A 21,938-nucleotide genomic window follows, 5' to 3' on the forward strand; every position below is an offset into this window, starting at 1 on the left:
GGGACTCTTAGTAGTGCTCTCAAAAAAAGCAACATGGTCTGTAATATTCATTAATCCAACCTTGCTGAGTAGCTACTGCAACCCTGACAATAAATTCACTATTACAGCTTCATTATTTTAAAGGCTTTCCCTTCTCCGGCCTTATTCTGAAGGCTATTTTTAAGCAGGTCTTAATTAATTGTGCAGTAAGGCCAGCCCAGTAAAAAAAAAAAAATTAATAAAACTGTCATCTCCCAACTCCCTAAGTGAATCAGCAGGACTGCTACCGTTTAACATTAACCCAGTTACAGTACGCTCCAATAATCAGACCCTACATGCAGGACTTGGAAATGTTATTAATCTCATCAGTTCCTAAGGCCCAATACATCCTGAAATGTTAATGCAACAAAACTTTATGAAGTGTAAGACACTGAATGAGTTTATATACTCTTTTAGTTCATCATAATTATATCTTGATGAACTAATATAGCATTAATGAACAGAATTCAAATGGAGTGGAAATTACTATTAAGAGGCAATGAGTTAAAACACTGCAAAAAGCAACAATCTCTTATAAGCCTACCATGATCCTCTTACACAACTAAATGTTTAATTTATCAGGTTAAAAGCAAACTATATGCCCAGCTTCAAAGGCCTCTTGCAAGTTAATCTTTATTCATTATAATTTTAGCTATAGTATCTGAAGACCACTGACAATCACCTACATTATCAAACAGGACTTCCATTTTTATACACTTTCACATACATTTAGGCAGACATGGAGTATAGCAGCCAAGTTAGCAAAAGTAGCATATTATAGGCACTTAAGTAGTTTATATTTCTATATAGTTTTCATAGTTGGAGCCATGTGTTCACGAAGCTCACAGGTTTTACAAAGGGATAACAAGCATTTCTCCAGTGGGAATTTTTTCTATTCCAAGTACAGCTCTTTCTTTTGAATACTAGAGGGCATGTAGGCATGGTGTAGCATTCATGCTAAAATGAAAATTAATTATGATTTAGATTAAGAAATGAGTCACCAGGTTCATTTTAACATGCTGAGTGTTGAAAAATTCTTTTCTTGCTTCGACTCCCTTCTCTGCCAGATTTGTAATCTTTAACATATGTTCACTGTACAGACTACTCAGTGTAGATCAGTTGAATGTATGGCAATAACAACACAAAACGCTTACCAATTCTGATGTATCATATGATAAAACCACAATGAAAGTAAATATTTAGAACCAAGCAGAGTTATCTTTCTGGAGCACAGATCTAGCCAGATCATTTGCTAGATTCAAAGTTGTGACTCCTGCTGGGATGTTTTGAAAACTTTCAGCAGTGACGACCTTTCAAGGAGCATTTAGGGCAAGTGTGGACAAGCAATTCAAAAATAATCGCCATAAGCTTTAGCTTAGGAAATACAACATATTTAAGATGTGGCGGTAATGATGGCAATGAGCTGCTATTGTGAGGCTTCCTCGAGGAGCTAGATTAAATAGCTTGCACTTTTTCACCAAGTATCTGGAGCTGGCAATTAACCACACTGTTGGCTGACTTTTCTACCTAGTGCTTTTAATATATGGCAGAGGAAACTCATAAAACCTGGTGGTCAAAAAGGGGCAGCAGGGGCAACTAGTAAGGCATAATTAAAGCAACAGAATGCAAACACCTTAAAGAAAACCAGCGTGTTATGTATGAGTCAATCTAGTGTATACACACACTGACAAGAAAGTGGAGTGAAATTAATAGAGCCTACATTCCAAATTAGGGTAGTTAGGTGAGCCTAGATTTTTGCCTCAAATAAGTGAAAAACCATAAATTTTACTTCGAGATTTGATGGCATGGTGAATGTTACATACAGAAATTTTATGTTCTAACAGGAAAATGGTTTAAGTTAAAGTCCACCTAATTGAGAAAGGAAAAATCCCTCAAAGAATGATTTGCATTGCTTGAGTCTGGAGAAAACATACAGTAAAAGTCAGGGGAAAAGGCAGTCAAGTTTGAAAGAGCCTTCTCTGCTAGTTATATTTTGGTCTAAAGATTTGGCAGTGGGTCTTTAGAAACACATGACCTGAATAAGGAGGCATACAAAGGAACAAAGGAAGCCATGAACCTGTTTGTTTGTTTGTTTGTTTTATAGAAGGCCTTTCCTAGGCTTCTTCCCTGTTTGGGGGAGGGCTGCCTTATGTTTAAAACTAGAAAACCCCTTAAAATGCAAGGATATAAACTCTAATTTGGGAATGTTTATTCCAATCTCCAACCAAGACGCCATTAGAAATTTACCTAAGGGGCTGAGTAGTAACTGATTAAGTGAACTAGTTAAACACTAACAAAAGCACAAGAAGAAAGGAGAGAGAACAAAACCTCGTGTTGTTTTAGGAATATCACAAGCTGTGGGAGGTTCACTTGTTCCAATACCAAATAAGCACTCAAAGAAAGGGACTGGGTTAGTGGTGTCTATCAAAGAACTTGCAAATGGTCCTTTTAAAAAAGTTTCTTAGGTTTATTGGGATGTGTTATATTTTTACAAAGGTATAACTCCATCTACAAATACAAATTGAGCATGATGCCTAGCACAAGCTATTCACCCTGTGACCATTTAAAGGATTTCCATTCAACAGTGAATGGCCCATTATTTGATTTCCCTTTTCCATACTTCCTCTGGTTCTTCCACACAAGATTCTCAATAACACAGACTCACACTCCACTTCAGCTAAACGCCTACAAACACATTACAGGTAAAGTCAACATTTGTGGTACCTTTTCATCTACAACATGTCTTGCTTTCTATCTTGCTTTCCCATTTAGCCAAATGCGGTGACCGAAAAGCATACGTCAGCCAACTGGGCCTCACATCTAAACCCTGAAGAGAATATATAATATTCTGAAACAGCTGATGGACCCTGAAATGTGTACTCAGGGTAAATATTCTGTTGCTGTGCATCCATTCACTATCCCAGTTACTAAAAACTAAAATAGCATCATACTTCTAAATGACCTCTTTCCCAAAGAGTCCCCTTCACCACCCCTTGGAAACGCCCGAGCTTCCCCACAGCCCAGCAGCTGGCGTCCATAGATGGCACATCAATGCAATATCCGATGAGCAATATGGTTTTGATTGGACTTCACCCCTGTACTCTCTCACTTAGAAATCCTAAGCTTTGGTTTAGTCCCAGCACAGCTTACAACTGACAAGTGTTTAAGAGGCAGGAAAGACACAAAGACCAAAGTCTTTATCCTATCTCTGAAGAAAGGCGGACAATAAAAAGTGATAGGGAACTAGCTAACAAAACCGTTAGCCCATTTCACATGTATACTACTAAACGGATCTTTGAGAATTATCAGAAGAAAATGAGAATGTAAAGCATAACAGAGACAGGGGAAGCCTGGAGACAAGCATGAGTATCATTTTGGGTACTATTACCCTCTTTCTTTGTTTCCTCTAGATGTATCCCTATTCCCCAAAGCTGCAGACATTTGTTAGGGGTCACATTTTCTGTATCTCCTGCTCTTAATATCTGCTCCAATCTGGAAGTTCCTGGTATACTACCAGTAGAGCCAGGGTGCTAATTGCCAAAGTCAAGACAAACGACATGAGGAATGCTATCGTCATGTTTCTACTAAATGGAATGCCACACAAACTAATGCAGAACTGGAAACAAATGCATCATACGTGTGAGGCAAGTCCCTACCAGCGAGCCCCGTTTTCACTTCTTTTGAGGCCGTATCTCAGTTAGCTGTGTAGGCTGACTCCGAACTCCTTTGGTTAGCACCAGCAGCTCTTGCCTCAGCTGCCTCAGTTGTTTGAGATGACAGGCCTCCTTCACCAGGCCTATTATACACAATACCCTGTTCCTCCTTCATTCCCAAAGTTACATATTTATGGGGCTGACATAAAGGTGGGTAATGTAAACAGATAGGGAGAAACTGCCTGAAAATATACACTACAATCCACATGCTACTCCTCTGGGTAGCATGGATCTGCCTAATAACTTTTAACTAAGTCTATATTGGGTTTTCCCTATCAATAATCAAAAAATCAAAAAGGTAGGAATAAGAGATTGCCAATGAAGTCTGTGATGGGAAGAAAAATCTCAAGAGGGAGAAGAGAGACCCTTCCTAAATGCACAGGGAAAATGAGATATCATGTATGGAAAAGGGAGTATTAAACACCAGAGCTGGAGATACTGGTCAGTGCTAGAACACTTAAGCTAGTATACACAAGGCTCTGGATCCAATCATAAGTACCCCCAAAATAAACAAAAAAGGTTGGCCATGGTGGCACTCTCCTGTCATTCTGGCATTTAGGAGAAAATAGCAGAAAGATAAGGCGTTCAGGGCCAGATTCAGCTACATAGCAAAGTTTTACGGCAGCCTGGGCTACATGAGATGCTATCTAAAAAACACCAAAACACAAGCAAACCAAAGATGACAAACAGTCACATATGTACTTCATCTGAAAACATAAAGCTTTTAAGCCAATTGGACTTGTGAGTAGCAGACTACGTGCTCCTGCAGGGCTGTCTTGAGCAGTGCAAACCTGGGAACAACGAAAGTGCGCAGTCCTATAGGACTGGTGTGCTTTGAGACACAAAAGTTCCCCACATAATAGTGTGTGAATAAAACTCATCTGAAAAGCTTAAGTACGTTTCAGTGTGATAACTCTGGCCCTCAGTCCGAGCACTTGGAAGGCTGATGCAGGAGGATCATCATGAGTTTAAGGCTAGCCTAGGCTACACAAAAGTACCTTGTTTCAAAAAAAAAAATCAGAGTATGTTTCTTTTCAAAATATATGTATGGCCTAGGGATGTAGATGAGTGCTTGGTGTGATCAAGGTCATTGATTTGGTCCTGATCACCACAGGATGAAGAAAGAAAAGAAAGGAGGGAGGGGAAACGGGGGTGGGGGGGTGGAGGCATGATGGTGCATGCCTGCAATTCCACCACTTGGGAGGCTGAGGCAGAAGGACTGACACAAGTTTAAGTGTAAGATCCTGTCTTAAAAATCGGAGAGACAGAGACAATCAGTCTAGGGAATGACTAGCTACTGAAGTCACTGAATTGAGAGGGTCACATTTAATCCCTGTTAGCAGTTACATCTGGAGTAGGAAGAAGAGGGAGACTTCTGCACGGTATTGAAATAGATTTTATTTTCATTGATTATATCAATGAATTCATGTATTTTAAGGGCTAGCAGTGAAACCCATGGCCTTGCACACAAGTGTTCTACCTAAAACTAAGCAACTTCTCCAGAGCCCGCAGGAATGATTTTTCAAAGAAAAATAGTAGCCACATGGTGGTGACACATACCTTTAATACCAGTATCCAGGAGGCAGAGAGAGGTAGGCAAATCTCTGAGTTCAAGGCTAGTCCAGTCTACAGATTGAGTTTCAGGACAGCCAGGGCTAAGAGAATCCCTGTCTTTAAAAAAAAAAAAGACAAAACAAAATGAAGAAAAACAGTAAAACAGAAGAATGGAGATGGGGCATGATTCATGTTCCAGGAGGCAGATCAGGAGATAGTTTCTTTGAACACTAGAAGGATGGCACTGACATAAAGGTGGTGTGGTCGATAAGAAGGTCAATGTGATGGAAGCACTGAGAAGGTATAAATTATAATTCATTAGCTGCATAACCTTGGCAACTGCCTTAATCTTGGTGACTTTTACAGATCTGCCATCGCTGATTATTTCTCTCTCTGGAGAATGTTCATCTTACGAGGGGTTATACTCTTAGAAAAAAACCTGTGTCTCTCTTCTAGCAGTTGAAAGTTGATAACAGCCCCATGGTTAGGGGTGGGATTTCATACCCAGCTCCCAGCTCCATGCTGGGATTTGTTCTGACTAGGTCTTGTGCATACTGTCACAACCATTGTGAGTTTACACATGTAGCCTCCTTGCTATATCCAGGAAGCACTGTTTCACTGTACTCATCCACTGCCTCTGTCTCTGACAATTTCTTTTTCCAGGTGCCTTAGAGTTTCACATTCTGTTATTTTAGACACGTTTTTAGTTTGGTCATTCATACTACACTGAGAAATATTTTGAGAGAACCTTATCTTTGAGGAATTCAAAATAGCTATCTGAAGGCACTCCTCTGGCAAATTCATGAATTGACACTATCAATCCTTGGAAAAGACAAGCTCATTGATGATTAGAACAGCATTGTCCCTCACTAGGAACCCGCATTTTTAGCATATAGTTTACTAGAGCTACATGGTAACATGTATACATTTTGAGGACCTACTGACCAGTAATGATCTCTGCCCCCCAAAACATACCATCCATGCCCCTGAAGCATTACAATAACCCTTTCATTTACCATTTAACATAAATTGAACAAGGTAAGGTAGAAAATAATCTTCTCACAAATGCCAGTATTATCAAAAGATTGCTGCAGTAGATTCACTGTTCATAAATAAATGGGAGTCTGGGGTTTAATATAAATGGTAGAGGGTCTGCCTAGCATTCAAATGGTCCCAACTTTACTCTCTCAGAAAAAAAAATCAGCTAGGTGTACTGTCTTGTATCTGTATTTCAAGTACCCCAGACAGTAAGACATGAAGACTGTCATAAACTATAAATAGTGAATTTGTGGCTAACCTGAGCTATATAGCGTAAGACCTAGTCTCAAAACCCCCCCTCTCTAAATTTAGTAAAAATAACAATAAATGTGGAACTTTCAAATTCAGTTTTTCCAAGTAAACAGTTTAGAAATTCTTATTCTTACCCTCAGAATAAGTAAAGGCTAGACAATACCCAAAAAAAAAAAAAAAAAAAAAAAAAAACCTGACCATTTTTCCCCCTTTGTCTATTAGAGAACCAAGGCTACAGAATAAACTGCCTCCCCCAAGTCTAATGAGCTAGCTTATCCAAACATTCCCAGCTGAGATTTGCTTACCTGGAATAAATCGGGTTAGAGCCATGAGAACAACAACAGGTAGGAAAACTCAAATGGCAACTTGAATGAACGAACTGCTCGATCTGTATGGTCTAGCATAAGTCTGAGAAACCTCGAGAGCTCCGGAGTCCCACACCAAAGCTCTACTTCCAGAAACCTTACCAAGTTCTCATACTGAAGATCTAAGAAAAATCTCCTTGACTAGGGGAGAGGATGAGTAAATCTTGTGAAATATACCCGCAGATTTCTTCACAACAAACAAATATGCTCCAAGGGAAAATACTTTGCCTGAGCCTTATTCCTGGTTGGGGGAAATGCATTCCTCCCATTCCAGCGCCCATCTCACTTTCCAATTTCACCTGAGGGGGAATACGTACACAGCAAGGCCAGGGCTTCAAGGAAGTAGATTGTGAACGCTAAAGGGCATAGAGAAGGCAGGGAGAGTAACTTGGAGAACTTGTGAAGGTCACAGCCACAAGACACAATCCCAGAAAACAGTAAGAATTAGCCTGATGGTGTTGTTTCCTTGCTCCTCAGATTCTAGCACCACATCAAAAGGGCTCTGGTGTCCTAAGAGTAAATTATAGGTTAAAGAGTTACAAGACACATTATTGCTAAAGGAGCTAGATGGAGGCAAACTCCGAATTAAGAGAGGAAACAAACACAAAGTCACTATAGAAATTTGCCCCCTGTGATACCTAGTTATCCCAAATAGTAGATACAACTTAATGCCCAGCTAAGCTACACTGCCATAAATCCTTACACAATTAAATTAAACTTAATACAGCAATGGAAAAAGCACTGAACTCCCCTGCACAATCATACCTTCGGAATCCCTAGAAATTATACATCACATTTTCTTCTAAACTATGGGTTTAAAACTCTCCAAAGAAATCTATTTTTTTCCAAGTAAGCTAGGCTTGTGGTAATACCTGTAATGCTAGCTCTTAGGAGGCAGAAGGATAAGGAATTCAATGCAAACCATAGCTACATAGTAAATTTACAGCCATCCTAGATGCCTAGACTCCAGCATACAACATAATCAATAACAGCCAGGACAATGTCTCCACTAGAGCCCAGCAACCCTACCATAGCAAGCCCTGAGTATTCCAATATAGCTGTAGCACAAGAAAAAAAACTATAAACAGCCTTTATGAATAATAAAGGTTTTTAATGTGGAAATGACTAAATCCCTTAAAGAAATCCATAAAAACACAAATAGTAGCCAGGTGGTGGTGGTGCACACCTTTAATCCAAGCACTTGGGAGGCAGAGGCAAGCAGATCTCTCTGAGTTTGAGGCCAGCCTGGTCTACACAGTGAGTTCCAGGACAGGCTCCAAAGCTACAGAGAAAGCATGTCTCAAAACAAACAAACACATAAAAACCTCGCACACACACATAAATAGTGGAAGGAAATTAATAAAACCACTTAAGACCTGAAAGGGCAAATAGAACAAACAAAGAAAATCCAAACTGAAGGAATTCTGGAAATGAAAAATTTGGAACTAGGCCAGAAACCACAGTGATAAGTTTCAAGAAGAGAGAAGAGAACCTCTGAGGCACTGTAGACACAGTACAAGAAATGGGTACCTTGGTCAAAGAAAATGTTAAATCTAAAAAAGTCCTGGCACAATCCATTCAAAAAACCCTGGGCCACTATGAAAAGAACAAACCTAAGAAAAATAGTCATAGAGGAAGGAGAAACACAGCTCAAAAGGACCAGAAAACATTCTCATCTAAATCTCAGAAGAAAATTTCTCTTACCTAACGAAGGAAATGCCTACCAAAGTACAAGCATATAAAACTCCAAATAGATTGGCCCAGAAAAGTCCCCTTGACCCATAATAATCAAAGCATTAGACACACAGAACAAAGAAAGAATATGAAAAGCAGCAAAGGTAAAAGACCTATTAGAATTATACCTGACTTCTCAATGGAGACTCTATAAACCAAAAGGTCCTGGACAGATTACTTCAGACTCTAAGAGACCAGAGATGGCAGCCCAGACTGCTATACCCAGCAAAAATTTCAATCACTATAAGACATTCCAAAATAAAATGAAATTTAAGCAGTACCCATCTATAAATCCAGCACTACAGAAGGTGTTAGAAGGTAAACTCCAACCTAAAGAGGTTAATTACATCCAAGAAAACACAGGGAATAAATAACCCCAGACCAGCAAAGTTACAAGGAAAACCACCCTAGAATGCATGTGTACACACACACACACACACACACACACACACACACACACACACACACCAGCACCACCACCACCACCAACAGCAACAAATAGGAATCAACAGTCATTGGTCATTGATATTTCTCAACATCAATACTCCTATTTCCAGAATAAAAGACAAAGACTAGAAACACACCATAACATTAAATAGACATCGCCTCAAGATTTAAAAAAAAAAAAAAAAGGGGGGGGGAGGGGGAGATAGGATATATTCCAAGCAAAAGTAGCTAAGAATCTGAGGTAGCCATTTCAATTTATGACAAAATAGACTTCAAGCCCAAACTAATTAGAAGACATTGCTAAGGACACCCACTACATATCCAGCAAAGGAAAAATCCAAGAAGGCATTGCAATTTAAAAAAAAAAAATTATTTAATATTTTTTCTTATTTTACATATCCCAGTTCCCTCTCCCTCCTATCCTCCCATGCCCCCCACACACCTCCCACATTCCATCCACCATCCACTCCCCAGGGAGGGTGAGGCCTTCCATAAGAGATCATCAAAGTCTATCAAATCACTTGGGGTAGGGCCCAGGCCCTCCCCTGTGTCTCTAGGCTAAGGGAGTATCCCTCCATGGGAAACGGGCTCCTAAGTCCATTCCTGCACTAAGGATCCATCCTGGTCCCATGGACATTGCAATTCTTAACATCTATGTCACAAACACAAGAGAACTCAAGTTTGTCAAAGAAACCCTTCTACAGCTTAAATCACATATTGCCCCTCATACACTGAGAGTACCCCAGTACTCTCTTACCAGTTATGCAAACCAAAACTAAACAGAGAAATGCCAGCAGTAATCTGACATTACAAACCAGATATTTACAGAACATTTCACCTGAACACAAAAGAATACACCTTCTCTGAACTTCATGGAACTTTCTCTAATACTGACCACATACTCAGACACAAAGCAAGTCTCAACAGATACAAGAAAATTGAAATAATTCCCTTCCTTCTACCTGACTACCACAGATGAAAGTTGTATATCAACAACAAGAGAAACAACAGAAAGCTTTCAAAATCATGGAAACTAAACAACTCTCTCTACAGGATGAAAAATGGGTCAAGATATAAAAGAAAAATTGAAGACTTTCTAAAATTGAATGAAAATGAATACACAGCATACCCAAACTTATGGGACACAATAAAAGTGGTTTTAAGAGGCATGTTCATAGCGCTATAAAGCAAACCAAAGGAAAAGCCTGGAGTGATCTCATACTAGAACTTAACAACACATCTGAAAGTTCTGTAACAAAAAGAAGAAATCATACCCAAAATGAGTAAACAAGAAATAATCAAACTTGGGGTTGAACTTAATAAAAACAAACAGCAAAAAAAAAAAAAAAAAGGCAGAGAGTCAATGAAGCAAAGTTGGTTCTTTGAGAAAAATCAGTAAGGTTGACAAACCCTTATTCAAATGAACTAAAGGGCAGAGAGAGATAAGAGCCAGATTAACAAAATTTGACTATCCTAACTAAAAACAATCAACAGATTCAAAGTTAGTCCCTGTCAAAATTCCAACACAATTCTTCAAAAATCTTGAAAGTACAATTCTCAACTTTTTATATGAAACACAGACACTCAGAAAACCAGGACAGCTAGGTGTTGCCATCCCCGACAGTGTTTCCCTGCCATTGTGGGTTTGTTTTTAGTACACCCTTACTTTTGACACTCATCTGCTCTGTTATTACTTTGCTGTTATAGTACCAAGGCAGAACTGTATGTTAGCCATCTCTCAAGGAGTCCTGCTTTCCTTTCATTGTAGAACTGATTTAGGAATGAAGATAGGGTACTAGCTATGCCCATTTCTACAGAGACATTACTGTTTTTTTTGAGACAAGATTTTTATATATGCTTGCCTCATACTCGCTATGTAGCTGTAGATGGCATTGAACCACCTGAATTGCCATCATAGAACCTTCATCCAGCAACCGATGGAGGCAAATGCAGACATCCACAGCTAAGCACTGGGCTGAGCTTCCAGAATCCAGTCGAAAATAGGGAGGAGTGATAATATGAGCAAAGGGGTCAAGACCATTTTGAGGATACCCACAGAAACAGCTGACCTGAGCAACTGGGAGCTCATTGACTCCAGTCTTACAGTAATAAGATAAAGCAAAAACTAATGCATTAATATTGGACAAAACAAACAAAGCAGGATAAGAGCTCAAGAGAAGGTACAAGAAACAAAGACCCAATATTTCATACACTTAGGAATCCCAGAAAAACTCTATGCTGGAAACTATACCATATACACAGAGGACCTGGTGCAGACCCTGTGTATGCTCGTGTTTATTTAGGGGGCCTTGTTCTCCTGGTGTCCTCCATCCCCTCTGGATCTTACACTCTTTCTGCCTCCTCTTCCTCATGGGTCCCTGAGTCCCAAGGGGAAGGATTTTATGAAGACATACTATTTAGGGCTGAGTGTTCCAAAGTCTTCCACTCTCTGCATAATGTCTGGCTGTGGGACTCTGTTCCCATCTGCTGCAGGAAGAAGCTTCTCTGATGATAACTGAGCAAGCACTGATCTATGAATGTAGCAGAAAGTCAATTGAAGTATTAGAATTAACACTACATTATTTACTTATTTACTCATTCATTCTCTTAATTATTTATTTGATCACATATTATTTGATCATGTATTTTGTTTTACCCTGTCTATCTAGTTTCAGGTTCTTGGTCACTTAAGCAGTGCCAGTATGGCTTGCATCTTTTGGAGTGGGCCTTATGCCAAATCAGATTTTGGTTGGTTATTCCCACAAGCTTTGTGCCACCACTGCCCAAGTATATCTTGCAGATAAGACCCCGTTGTAGATCAAAAGTTTTGTGGTTATGTTGGTGTAACGAGTACGGTTTTTCTGCCCGCCACCTGGTCTTGTTCTGCCGCCGCACCAGCCCCAAATAACGCACAGAGACTCTGTATTAGATATTATACTGTTGCCAGCTACTACTTTCTTATCGGCTAGCTCTGTCTTAAGTATTAACCCATTTGTGTTAATCTATGTATTTCCACGTGGTCTTCTTACCGGGAGCCGGCTGCCGCATACTGCTCTCTCCAGACTCTCCATCTTGACTCCTCCTTACTACTTCCTCTTTCCTTCTTGTCTCCTAGTCCCTCCTAGCTTGCTTTCCTATTGGCTAACAGTGCTTTATTCATTAACCAGTATGAGAAACATATATACATAATGGCATCTCCCATCATGTTGGTGTTTGTTTGTCTTTCGATAATGTGAACACTGTACTAAAGACACTGGAACATGGGGGTAAATGTTCTATGTAGGCACCATTTCGACTTCTCCATGTTCAATGAGTTGTGTAGGTGTTGTCTTCAGCAATGAGACCTTGCTGCCATTTTCTGGATAGCAACCTAATGTCTTGGCAACAGTCTGGGTTGTTTGAGGATTCCCACAAGTCCTCTTTGGCCAACAACTCAATTAGTTATAACACAATCTCAGTACTGGAAGCTTCATTTGGTGGCAAGAGGTGGCCAGTTGGGACTCAGTCTCCTCCATTATTTGGCGATTTCCTTTTATTCGCCTTCATAAATGTATATATTTTAGGAAGCTTCTAGTGTATTATGTTTCAGAACTACTCCTCAAATGCCCCTTAATTTTAGCTATTTCTCCCCATATTCCTTCTCTAATCTCCCTGTTCCCCTTCCTCACTTTATCTTCCTATTATAGCCCCCATCAATCCATAATTATTTATTTTATTTCCCTTTCCTAATGATATTTTTTCCCCGCTAGTCCCATACTCTAATCCTGATCTAAGTGGTTTTATGGATTCTAGATTGGATGTCACTGACTTAACAGCTAATATCCAAATATAAGTGAATACATGCCATATTTGTCTTTCTGGTCTGAGATACCTTAGCCAGAATGATTTTTTTTTCTATTTCCACACATTTGCCTATAAATTTCATGATATTTTTAATGGCTGAGTAATACTTCATTGTGTAAATGTACCACATTTTCTTTATCCATTCCTACTGTTGAGGTCCATCTAGGTTATTTTAATTTCTTGCTATTATAAATAGAGAAGCAATGAACAAGGTTGAGCAAGTGTCTGGTAAGATGAAGCATCATTTGGGTATATGCCCAAGAGTAGTATAGTTGGATTTCCAGGTAGACAGATTTTAATTTTCTTGAAGAATCACCACTCTGGTTTCCACAGAGTCTATGTGAGTTTTCACTCCCCAGAGCACTAGAGGAGTATTCCTCTGGCTCTACATCCTCACCAGCATGACCTATCACTTGTGTTTTTTAGCTTAGCCTTTCTGACAGGTATAAGGTGGAATCTCAAAGTAGTTTTGATTTGTATTTCCCTGATAGCTAAGGATGTTGAATATTTCTTTAGTGCTTCTCATCCACTTGAGATTCTTCTGTTGTGAATTCCCTGTTTATATCTGTACCCCCATTTTAAAATTGGATTATTTTGGGTTTTTTTGATATCTAGTTTCTTTATATCACAGTTCTTTATATATTTTAATATTAGTCCTCTATTGGATGTGAAGCTGGTAAAAATATTTTCTGTAGACTGCCATTTTGTCCTATTGACAGTGTATTTTGCCTCACCTAAGCTTTTCAATTTCAGGAGGTTCATTTATTAACTATTGATCTTAGCACCTGTGCTAGCAGTGGTCTGTTCAGAAAGTTGTCTTCTGTGCCAGTGAGTTCAAGACTGTTTACTACTTTGTCTTCTCTTAGGTTTGGTGTATCTGGTTTTATGTTGTAGTGATGTATAATTTATGATCTAATAAAGTTTGCCTGAGGATTCAGAAAGCAAAGTCAGCCATAAGCTATAGAGGTCAGGCAGTGGTGACACACACCTTTAATCTCAGCAGCCAGAAGCTCAGAAGTGATGGTACACATCTTTAACCCTAGGACTCAGGATTAATAGATGGATGGATTTCTTTGAGTTCAAGGCCACACAGATACACCCAAGGATACAGTATAAAAGTGAAACAGACCACACACCTTTTGGGTTTTGGTTTTTTTGGTTTCTGTTTTGTTTTGTTTTGAGACAGGGTTTCTCTGTTGCTTTGGAGGTTGTCCTGGAACTTGCTCTGTAGACCAGGCTGGCCTCGAACTCACAGAGATCATCCTGCCTTTGCCTCCAGAGTGCTTAGATTAAAGGCATGAGCCACTAACACCTGGCCAGATCACATGCTTTTAATCCCAGCACTAGAGGGGTATAAAAGTATGGTCCTCAGTGGAGTGGAGGCATTCATTGTCCAGCCACACTGAGAAGAGCTCCTGCATCAATCAGCCTTTTTGGCCTGAGGTAGAGGTGAGAGCTAGTGACCTGCTGTTTTGCTTTTCTGATAGTCAGCTTGAAGTTTGAACCCTTATATCACTCTCTGGATCTTTTACTTATTCATGTTAGATTATGTTAAGGTCTTTGATCCACTTCGACTTGAATTTTGTATAAAGTGAGGTCAATTTGCATTCTCTTACATGCAGCCATCTAGTTTGGTCAGCACCATTTGCTGAAGATGCTGTCTTTTTCCAGTGCGTATTTCTGACTTCAAAAATCAGGTGTTTGTAGGTATAAGGATATGTCTCAGTCTTCAGTTTGATTCCATTGATGAATGTGTCTGTTTTTGTATCAATTCCATGCTGTTTTTATTAATATAATAGTAGGAATAGATTAGAAGCCAAATGACAGAATAAATAAATGAAAGGGAGAGAGTAGACAAAACTCCCATATCCAGCAGTCTCAAGGAGATGGGATGTAATTCTTCTGCCCTTAAGTAAGGACCTCTCACTCCTTTCTAAAGGGTACAGTGTGGAAAGGAATGGAAAACAGTAACTGTGTAAGTGGAGAAACCTGAGGAAAAGTTATCGTCAATAGTGTGTCATACTGGTGGGTCACTTAACCTCACTGGTCTGTCTTCATCTCATAAAGCTCTGACCATAGCCTAATCATGAGAAAATGTCAAATACATTTCAATGGAGGGACGTTATATAAAATACCTGACTACTGCTCAAAGCTGCTAAGATCACAGGAAACATCAAAAATCCAAGCATGCTTCACAACTAAGGCGAGCCTTCACATGGTACCTGTGTGTAATGAGGTACACAGTAAGTAAATCTGAATTCAATGTAAACTTTCATAAAGGTTGCACAGGTAAAAGATTAACAGTTAGGAATTCTGAAATCTGCCCATTTTCCTAAGAAGGAGAGGAAGCTTTTAAGCTTGTGGGTATCACTATGTGTATCAACGAACCCTAGCCTGGTAGCTTACACCTCATAATCCAGCACTTGGAAAGTTAAGGTAAGAGGCTGCCCTGAGTTCTGAGGGCAGCCTATACCACATAGTAAGTACAGGGTCAGCCTGAACTACAAAGTGAGGCCCTGTATCAAAACCACCAAACCAAAAACAAGAACAAAGCAAAAAAAATTTATTTTTCTTTAAAACTGATGTGGTCTGTGCCCTCATGGTACTTTTGATTGAGCCCCCCTGCCAGCTCACAAAAGCAGCAAAAACCACCCCCATTTTCTCAGATTAGGAGAGTGGTTAGGAGTGTTCCACACACTTGGAGAGAAGCCTCACTGAGGGCTACTTTATCAGACAGCCTTCCCATGAAGCATAGGAATTCTCCAATCTGCCTCGAGTGCTGGAATTCTGGGACTAGATTGCAAGGTTATGATGGTGGGTTTTCATTAGGGCTAGATAGAATACAAGGTTTATTCCATTTTTCCTTGAAGGGCAGAACAAACAGAACTGCTTTATAGTCTACTTTGTAGGTTTCAAGTCTTGTTATTTTTTTTATTCTATCACATTTGACTATGATGATTATTTTCTGATCTGACACATTAGGAAGTTACAATGAGACTCGGTAGTCTAGGCTTTGAAGTTACCCTTTCTATTCTATTTTATCCTTAGTACCTCATTGTTCCTTTTAATTTCCATACTGCAATTTCTCCAGAACCCACTATCCAAGCCTTCTCATCTTTTCCTTACAATTTTAAAGCAGTTAAAAATTTCAACAACTAACTTATCCACCATCATAGAGCCCTCATCTAGTAGCTGATGGAAACAGAAGCAGACACCCACAGTTGACACTGAGCTGAACTCCTGGAATCCAGATACAGAGGGGGAGAACAAGACCAGGCTACAGAAACCCACAGAGACAGCTGACCTGAACAAGGAGGAGCTAATGGGCCCCCAGACTGATAGCTGGGAAACCAGCATTGGATCGACTCAGACCCCCTGAACATGGGTCTCAGCCTGAAATTCAGTCTAAAGGGCCTCTGATAGTGGAACCAAGATGTATCCCTGGTGCACAAAAGACCTTTGGGAGCACATTCCCCATGGAGGTATACTCCATTAACCTAGAGGCAGGAGGGAGGGCGTAGACCCTACTCCAAATGACTTGACAGATTTTGTTGACCCCTCCTGGAAGGCATCACCCTCCCTGTGGAGTGGGGGGTGGGATGGGAGGATGATGGGAGGGCATGAGAAGGAGGAAGAGAGGGAGGGAGAGAGAGGAAGAGACAGAGGGAAAGAGGGAGGGAGGGAGTGGGAACTGGGATCAATATGTAAAATAAGAAAATAAGTAAATAAATAAATACTTTAAAAAAATTTCACCATCCTGTATTTGCCGTCAATTTGCCCTCTTCATTGTCAATTTTCCAAAAACTCAAATCTGATCATATCATTCCTCTGCTTTTTTTATTTAATTTATTTTTTTATTTTTATTTTACATATTGATCCCAGTTCCTTCTCCTTTTTTAAATCACTTGTTGGTGCTTTGGCTACCAGATAAGATCATCAACTGTACATAACACTATGCCATCTAGACTTCTAGCCAGATATCCTGCCTTAGACCTGCTGTGGCTCTTACTTCTCTAACTGCCAGCATCCACCACATCCCACATCCTGGGAGACTAAGACCTCCAAAACACAACCTTTGCTTCTGTAATTCAGTAGCATTATTAGGAAGTACGATGGTAAGATCCTATGAGGATGAGCACTCCCTAAATACAAATGGGTGGATGAATGAATGAAATAATAAGTGAATGGAGTGCTGGCCTTGCCCAGGCAACTGAGAACAGATGGGTGACAAGAGTAGCTCTGAATGTTTGCCTGTAATTCAAACTCACTCTCTACCTCCCTCCTCCTGTGTGTTTGGGTTTTTTCCAGTGTACAGATTACATTTGCTTTGGCCATGCATGACTGATTTATTCATTCTTCAGAAATCAATTCCTATATAGCCATCTAGAAAACAAGAACCACTTTTACTAACTTTTGTTTGGTTTGCTTTTTTGAGACAGGGTTTCTCTGTGCAATAGCCCTGGCTGTCCTGGAATCCACTCTATAAACCAGGCTGGCCTCGAACACACAGAGATCCACCAGCCTCTGCCTCTAAAGAGCTGGGATTAGAGGCATGCATCACCAATGCCCACAGAACTTATCTTTCTCTTGGTACATGTTATCAGGCCCAGCACAAAATGTAGGGTTTTATGCATAGTTTCACCATAAGGCTTCAATGATTTTCTGGCCTTTTCTTCTATTAATGGTTTCTTCACTTTTTTCCCCTTTGAATAGGAAATTCTATGCAAAAACATTATTAAATAAGGAAAGAAAACTTTGAAAGCAAAAAATAAAAATTCATCACTACAGAATAAACGGTAAGTGAACTGATTTTTGCATGTGTTTCATAAAAAGAAGTCTCTATTTTGTGAAACAATCTTAAAAAACTAAAAAAATAAGACTTCTAAGGATATCTGAAAAGTGGTGGAGGCTACTTATTTGAAAACACATTCCACTATCACAGGCAATGTCAAAAATCTTAGTTGGCCTCATTTTACTAGCCCATGAAATGGGAATAATGAGAAATTACTTACCCAGATTTTATATTGCCAATAAAACAAACACACAAAAGACTTGATAAGAATGTCATGTGCGAACACCCCTCCTTTTTTAAAACTAGAAGCAGTGATGGTTTTGGTGTTGCCAGAAGGCATATGTAAAGGTCTGAGTTTAGTGACAGCCTAGCACACTAGTTACTAAAGCCAGTTACTGCTACACTATGCTTGTAGAAGCATGTACATACAAGTGACATACAAATATATTTGCCTTATATACAGCAAACCAACTGCCAACATCAAACTGAATGGAGAGAAACTTAAGCCAATTCCTCTAAAATCAGGAACAAGACAAGGCTGTCCTCTCTCTCCATATCTCTTCAATATCGTACTAGAAGTTCTAGCTAATGCTATAAGACAACAAAAGGAGATCAAGGGCATCCAAATTGGAAAGGAAGAAGTCAAACTGTCTCTATTTGCAGATGATATGATAGTTTACATAAGCGACCCAATAAACTCTACCAGGGAACTCCTACAGCTGATAAACACCTTCAGCAAACTAGCAGGATACAAGATAAACTCAAAAAAATCAGTAGCCCTGCTTCCTGAACATAACTCCAGGGGAACAGACACTGAAAGAAACAATTAATAAATGGGACCTCTTCAAACTTAGAATCTTCTGTAAGGCAAAGTACACAGTTGACAAGACCAAACGGCAGCCCACTGACTGGGAAAAGATTTTCACTAATCCTATATCCGACAAAGGGCTGATCTCCAAAATATACAAAGAACTCAAGAAACTAGTCAACAAAACACCAAATAACCCTATTAAAAAATGGGGTACAGAACTGAAGAAAGAATTCTCAATGGAGGAAATCAAAAAGGCTGAAAGACACTTAAGAAAATGCTACACATCCTTAGCTATCAGGGAAATGCAAATCAAAACAACTTTGAGATACCATCTTACCCCTCCCAGAATGACTAAAATTAGAAACACCAGTGATGACTTATGTTGGAGAGGATGTGGAGAAAGTGGAACACTCCTCCACTGCTGGTGGGAGTGCAAACTCATACAGCCAATTTGGAGATCAGTATGGCGGTTCCTCAGGAAAATGGGAATTAGTTTACCACAGGACCCGGCAATCCCCCTCTTAGGCATATACCCAAAGGATTCACATCAATGCAACAAAGACATCTGTTCAACTATGTTCATAGCAGCAATATTTGTAATAGCAAGAACCTGGAAGCAACCTAGATGCCCCTCAATTGAAGAATGGTTAATGAAGATGTGGCACATCTACACAATGGAATACTACTCTGCAGAAAAAAATAATGGTATCTTGAAATTCGCAGGCAAGTGGATGGCACTTGAAGAAACCATCCTGAATGAGGTAACCCAGTCACAAAAAGAGAAGCACAGTATGTACTCACTCATATATGGATTTTAGAACTAGATCAAATGATCACCAGCCTATAATTCACATCACCAGAGGAACTAGGATACAAGTTGTATTCTAAGAGATTCATATAAAGTCCCTCACAGAACTGGGAAGGGACAAGTCCCCCAGAGCTCAGGTAAAGTGGGGGAGGACAGCTAATGGAGAGAGAAGTAGGAGAAAATGAGGGGGAGGAGAGGGAAGGCATGTGCAACCAGGAGGATTGAGCCTGGTTAGGAATGGAAAATAGGAAAGAGAGAGAGAGAGAGAGAGAGAGAGAGACAGAGACAGAGACAGAGAGAGAGAACATAAAAGAGGGAGCCAATATTGGTTTGAAGATAAAGTTGAACACAAAGAAAGGTCGAGAGAACTACAAGACTGCTCCCAACTAACAATCTCAGCTCCCGTGGAAAGGCTATCATAAATGCCCTTCCCGGAGAGTGAGATCAACAACTAACTTCTCCATGGAGTCTTCAACTAATGCCTGTTGAAAATAGGAGCAAACACCTAGTGAACTAGAACCCAGAAGCAGATGGAGAGGACAAGACCATGCGGTAGAAGTACATAGAGACAGCTTACCTAAACAAGGAGGAGCTAAGGGCCACTAGACTGATAGCTGGGAAGCCAACAGGGGACTGACTGGGACCCCCCTGAATATGGTACGTAGAGACAGCTTACCTGAATAAGGAGGAGCTAAGGGCCACTAGACTGATAGCTGGGAAGCCAACAGGGGACTGACTCGGACCCCCCTGAATATGGGTCTCAGCCAGAAGGTCTGAGCAATCTAAGAGACCTCAGACAGTGGAGCCAGGATGTATCCCTGGTGCACAAAAGGACTTTGCAAACATATCCCCCATGGAGGGATAACTGCCTTATTCTAGAGATAGGAGAGAAGCCCTAGTCCCTACTTACAGGACCTGTCAGATCTACATGACCCCAACTGGATGGCATTCCCCTACATATGGTATTGTGGTGGGGGGTTGGGAGGGGAGGGTGTTTAGAGTGCATGGGAGAGAGCAGAGAGGGCAAAAGGGAGGGAACTAGGAAGGGAGGGCTGGGGGGAGGGAGGGAGGGAGGGAGAGGGAACTGGGATCGACATGTAAAATAATAAATTAAAAAAAATAAAAACGCTTTGACTCCAAAATTTAAGTTGAAGAACAAGTTACTGGGGAAAAGGATTTCTATTTTTGTTTCCACAGAAAATGAAAAGATGTGGATTCCTTCCAGACTAATGTGGTTTGATCACGCCAGACCGCCTGAAACAGAGTACAAGCTGATCCTACATTCCAAACAGCTGGACAAAACAGCCCTACAGACTACAGCTAGGATATCTGAATCTTCTTCGAATCCCCCAAGACAGTGCCCCTTACCAGCAGGAAGTAGTTTGGAAAGAACAACGCCCAAATTCCCAAATATTGTGTATAAATGTTTGTTTTCATTTAATTGGACTTTGTTATATAAAATTAAATAAAAAATTATATAGTTATAAAAAAAACAATTGACCTAACTCAACAGCAAAAATATATATATATATATATATATATATATATATATATATCTTTGCCTTTTTAGAGATGGTCTAATAAGAAAAACCATAAAATATATTAGCACAAATACCTCTCTTTTATGAACTTTAAATTCAGAGGCTATCTCTTTTTTTCCCATTTCTTAATTTTTAAAAATTTCATTTTACATTATAACCACAGTTCTCCCTCTCACCCCTTTCCTCCTCCCACTCCCACTTCCCCACAGCCCACCCCTAGTCCACTCCTCCTCACAGGTAAAGGCTCCCATGAAGAGTCAACATAGTCAACATAGGTTGGGACAGCGTCAGGCCCCTCTCCCATGCATTAAGGCTGAACATGGATTCCTACCACAGAGAGAGGGCTCCAACAAGCTAGGTCATGTACCAGGATTATATCGCACTGAGCATGGCATCCCACCTTAAGAAATGGGCAGAGACTATCTCTTGAGGTACCCTTTCCTACTCTAATTTCTTCTCAACCTTATTTTTGACTTCATTTTGATTTTTGACAAAAGGTCTTCCTATATAGCCTGAATTAATTCTGTAGTCCATGTTGTTCTCAAACTCTCCATCCTCCTACCTCAGCCCCCAAAGTGCTAGGATGGTCAGTGTGCAGTAACACATCCTATCTGTTGTTATCCTTTTGTATCTATGGTTTTATTATCTTTCTTTTTACTTTTTGTTCCTTTTTAAAGGAGGAGGGGACGTTGGCTACTTTAGACAGGTTCTCATGTGTGGGTCTTACTGTGCCTAGAACTCACTATGTAGACTAGGCTAGCCTTAAATTTGTGGTAATCGTCTTGTCTCTGCCCCTGGAATGTTTGGATTATAGATATATATCGCCATGCCTGAAAACCTTTTTCATATTGCTACGTTCACTCCAATTTTGTCAAGTCTTCAAAGTCCTTCCCTGTCATTCCTTAAAAAGATGCAAAAAAAAAAAAAGATGCTGGGATGTATTTATTTGTTTGCTTGCTTGTTTGTTTGATGTGTATGGATCTTTCGCCTGCCAACAGAGGCAATAAGAGGGCATCAGGATC

General features: G+C 40.0%; 1 protein-coding gene across 5 annotated transcripts in view; it reads right to left on the reverse strand.

Annotated features, from left to right (window-relative positions):
* Clcn5 (chloride voltage-gated channel 5) overlaps positions 1 to 21,938 on the reverse strand; it is a 156,064-nt gene that overhangs the window by 30,087 nt on the left and 104,039 nt on the right. The window contains exon 1 of one of the 5 annotated variants that reach the window (XM_051178523.1): positions 6,881 to 6,963. The exons of the other annotated variants lie outside the window; for them this stretch is intronic. Coding sequence (XP_051034480.1) covers positions 6,881 to 6,905 — 25 coding nt within the window. The 5' untranslated portion in view covers positions 6,906 to 6,963. Of the gene's footprint in view, positions 1 to 6,880; positions 6,964 to 21,938 lie in introns of those variants that run through there. 5 annotated transcript variants of the gene reach the window in all.

Source organism: Phodopus roborovskii, unplaced genomic scaffold (assembly GCF_943737965.1).
Source record: "Phodopus roborovskii unplaced genomic scaffold, PHOROB, whole genome shotgun sequence".
Lineage (NCBI taxonomy): Eukaryota > Metazoa > Chordata > Mammalia > Rodentia > Cricetidae > Phodopus > Phodopus roborovskii.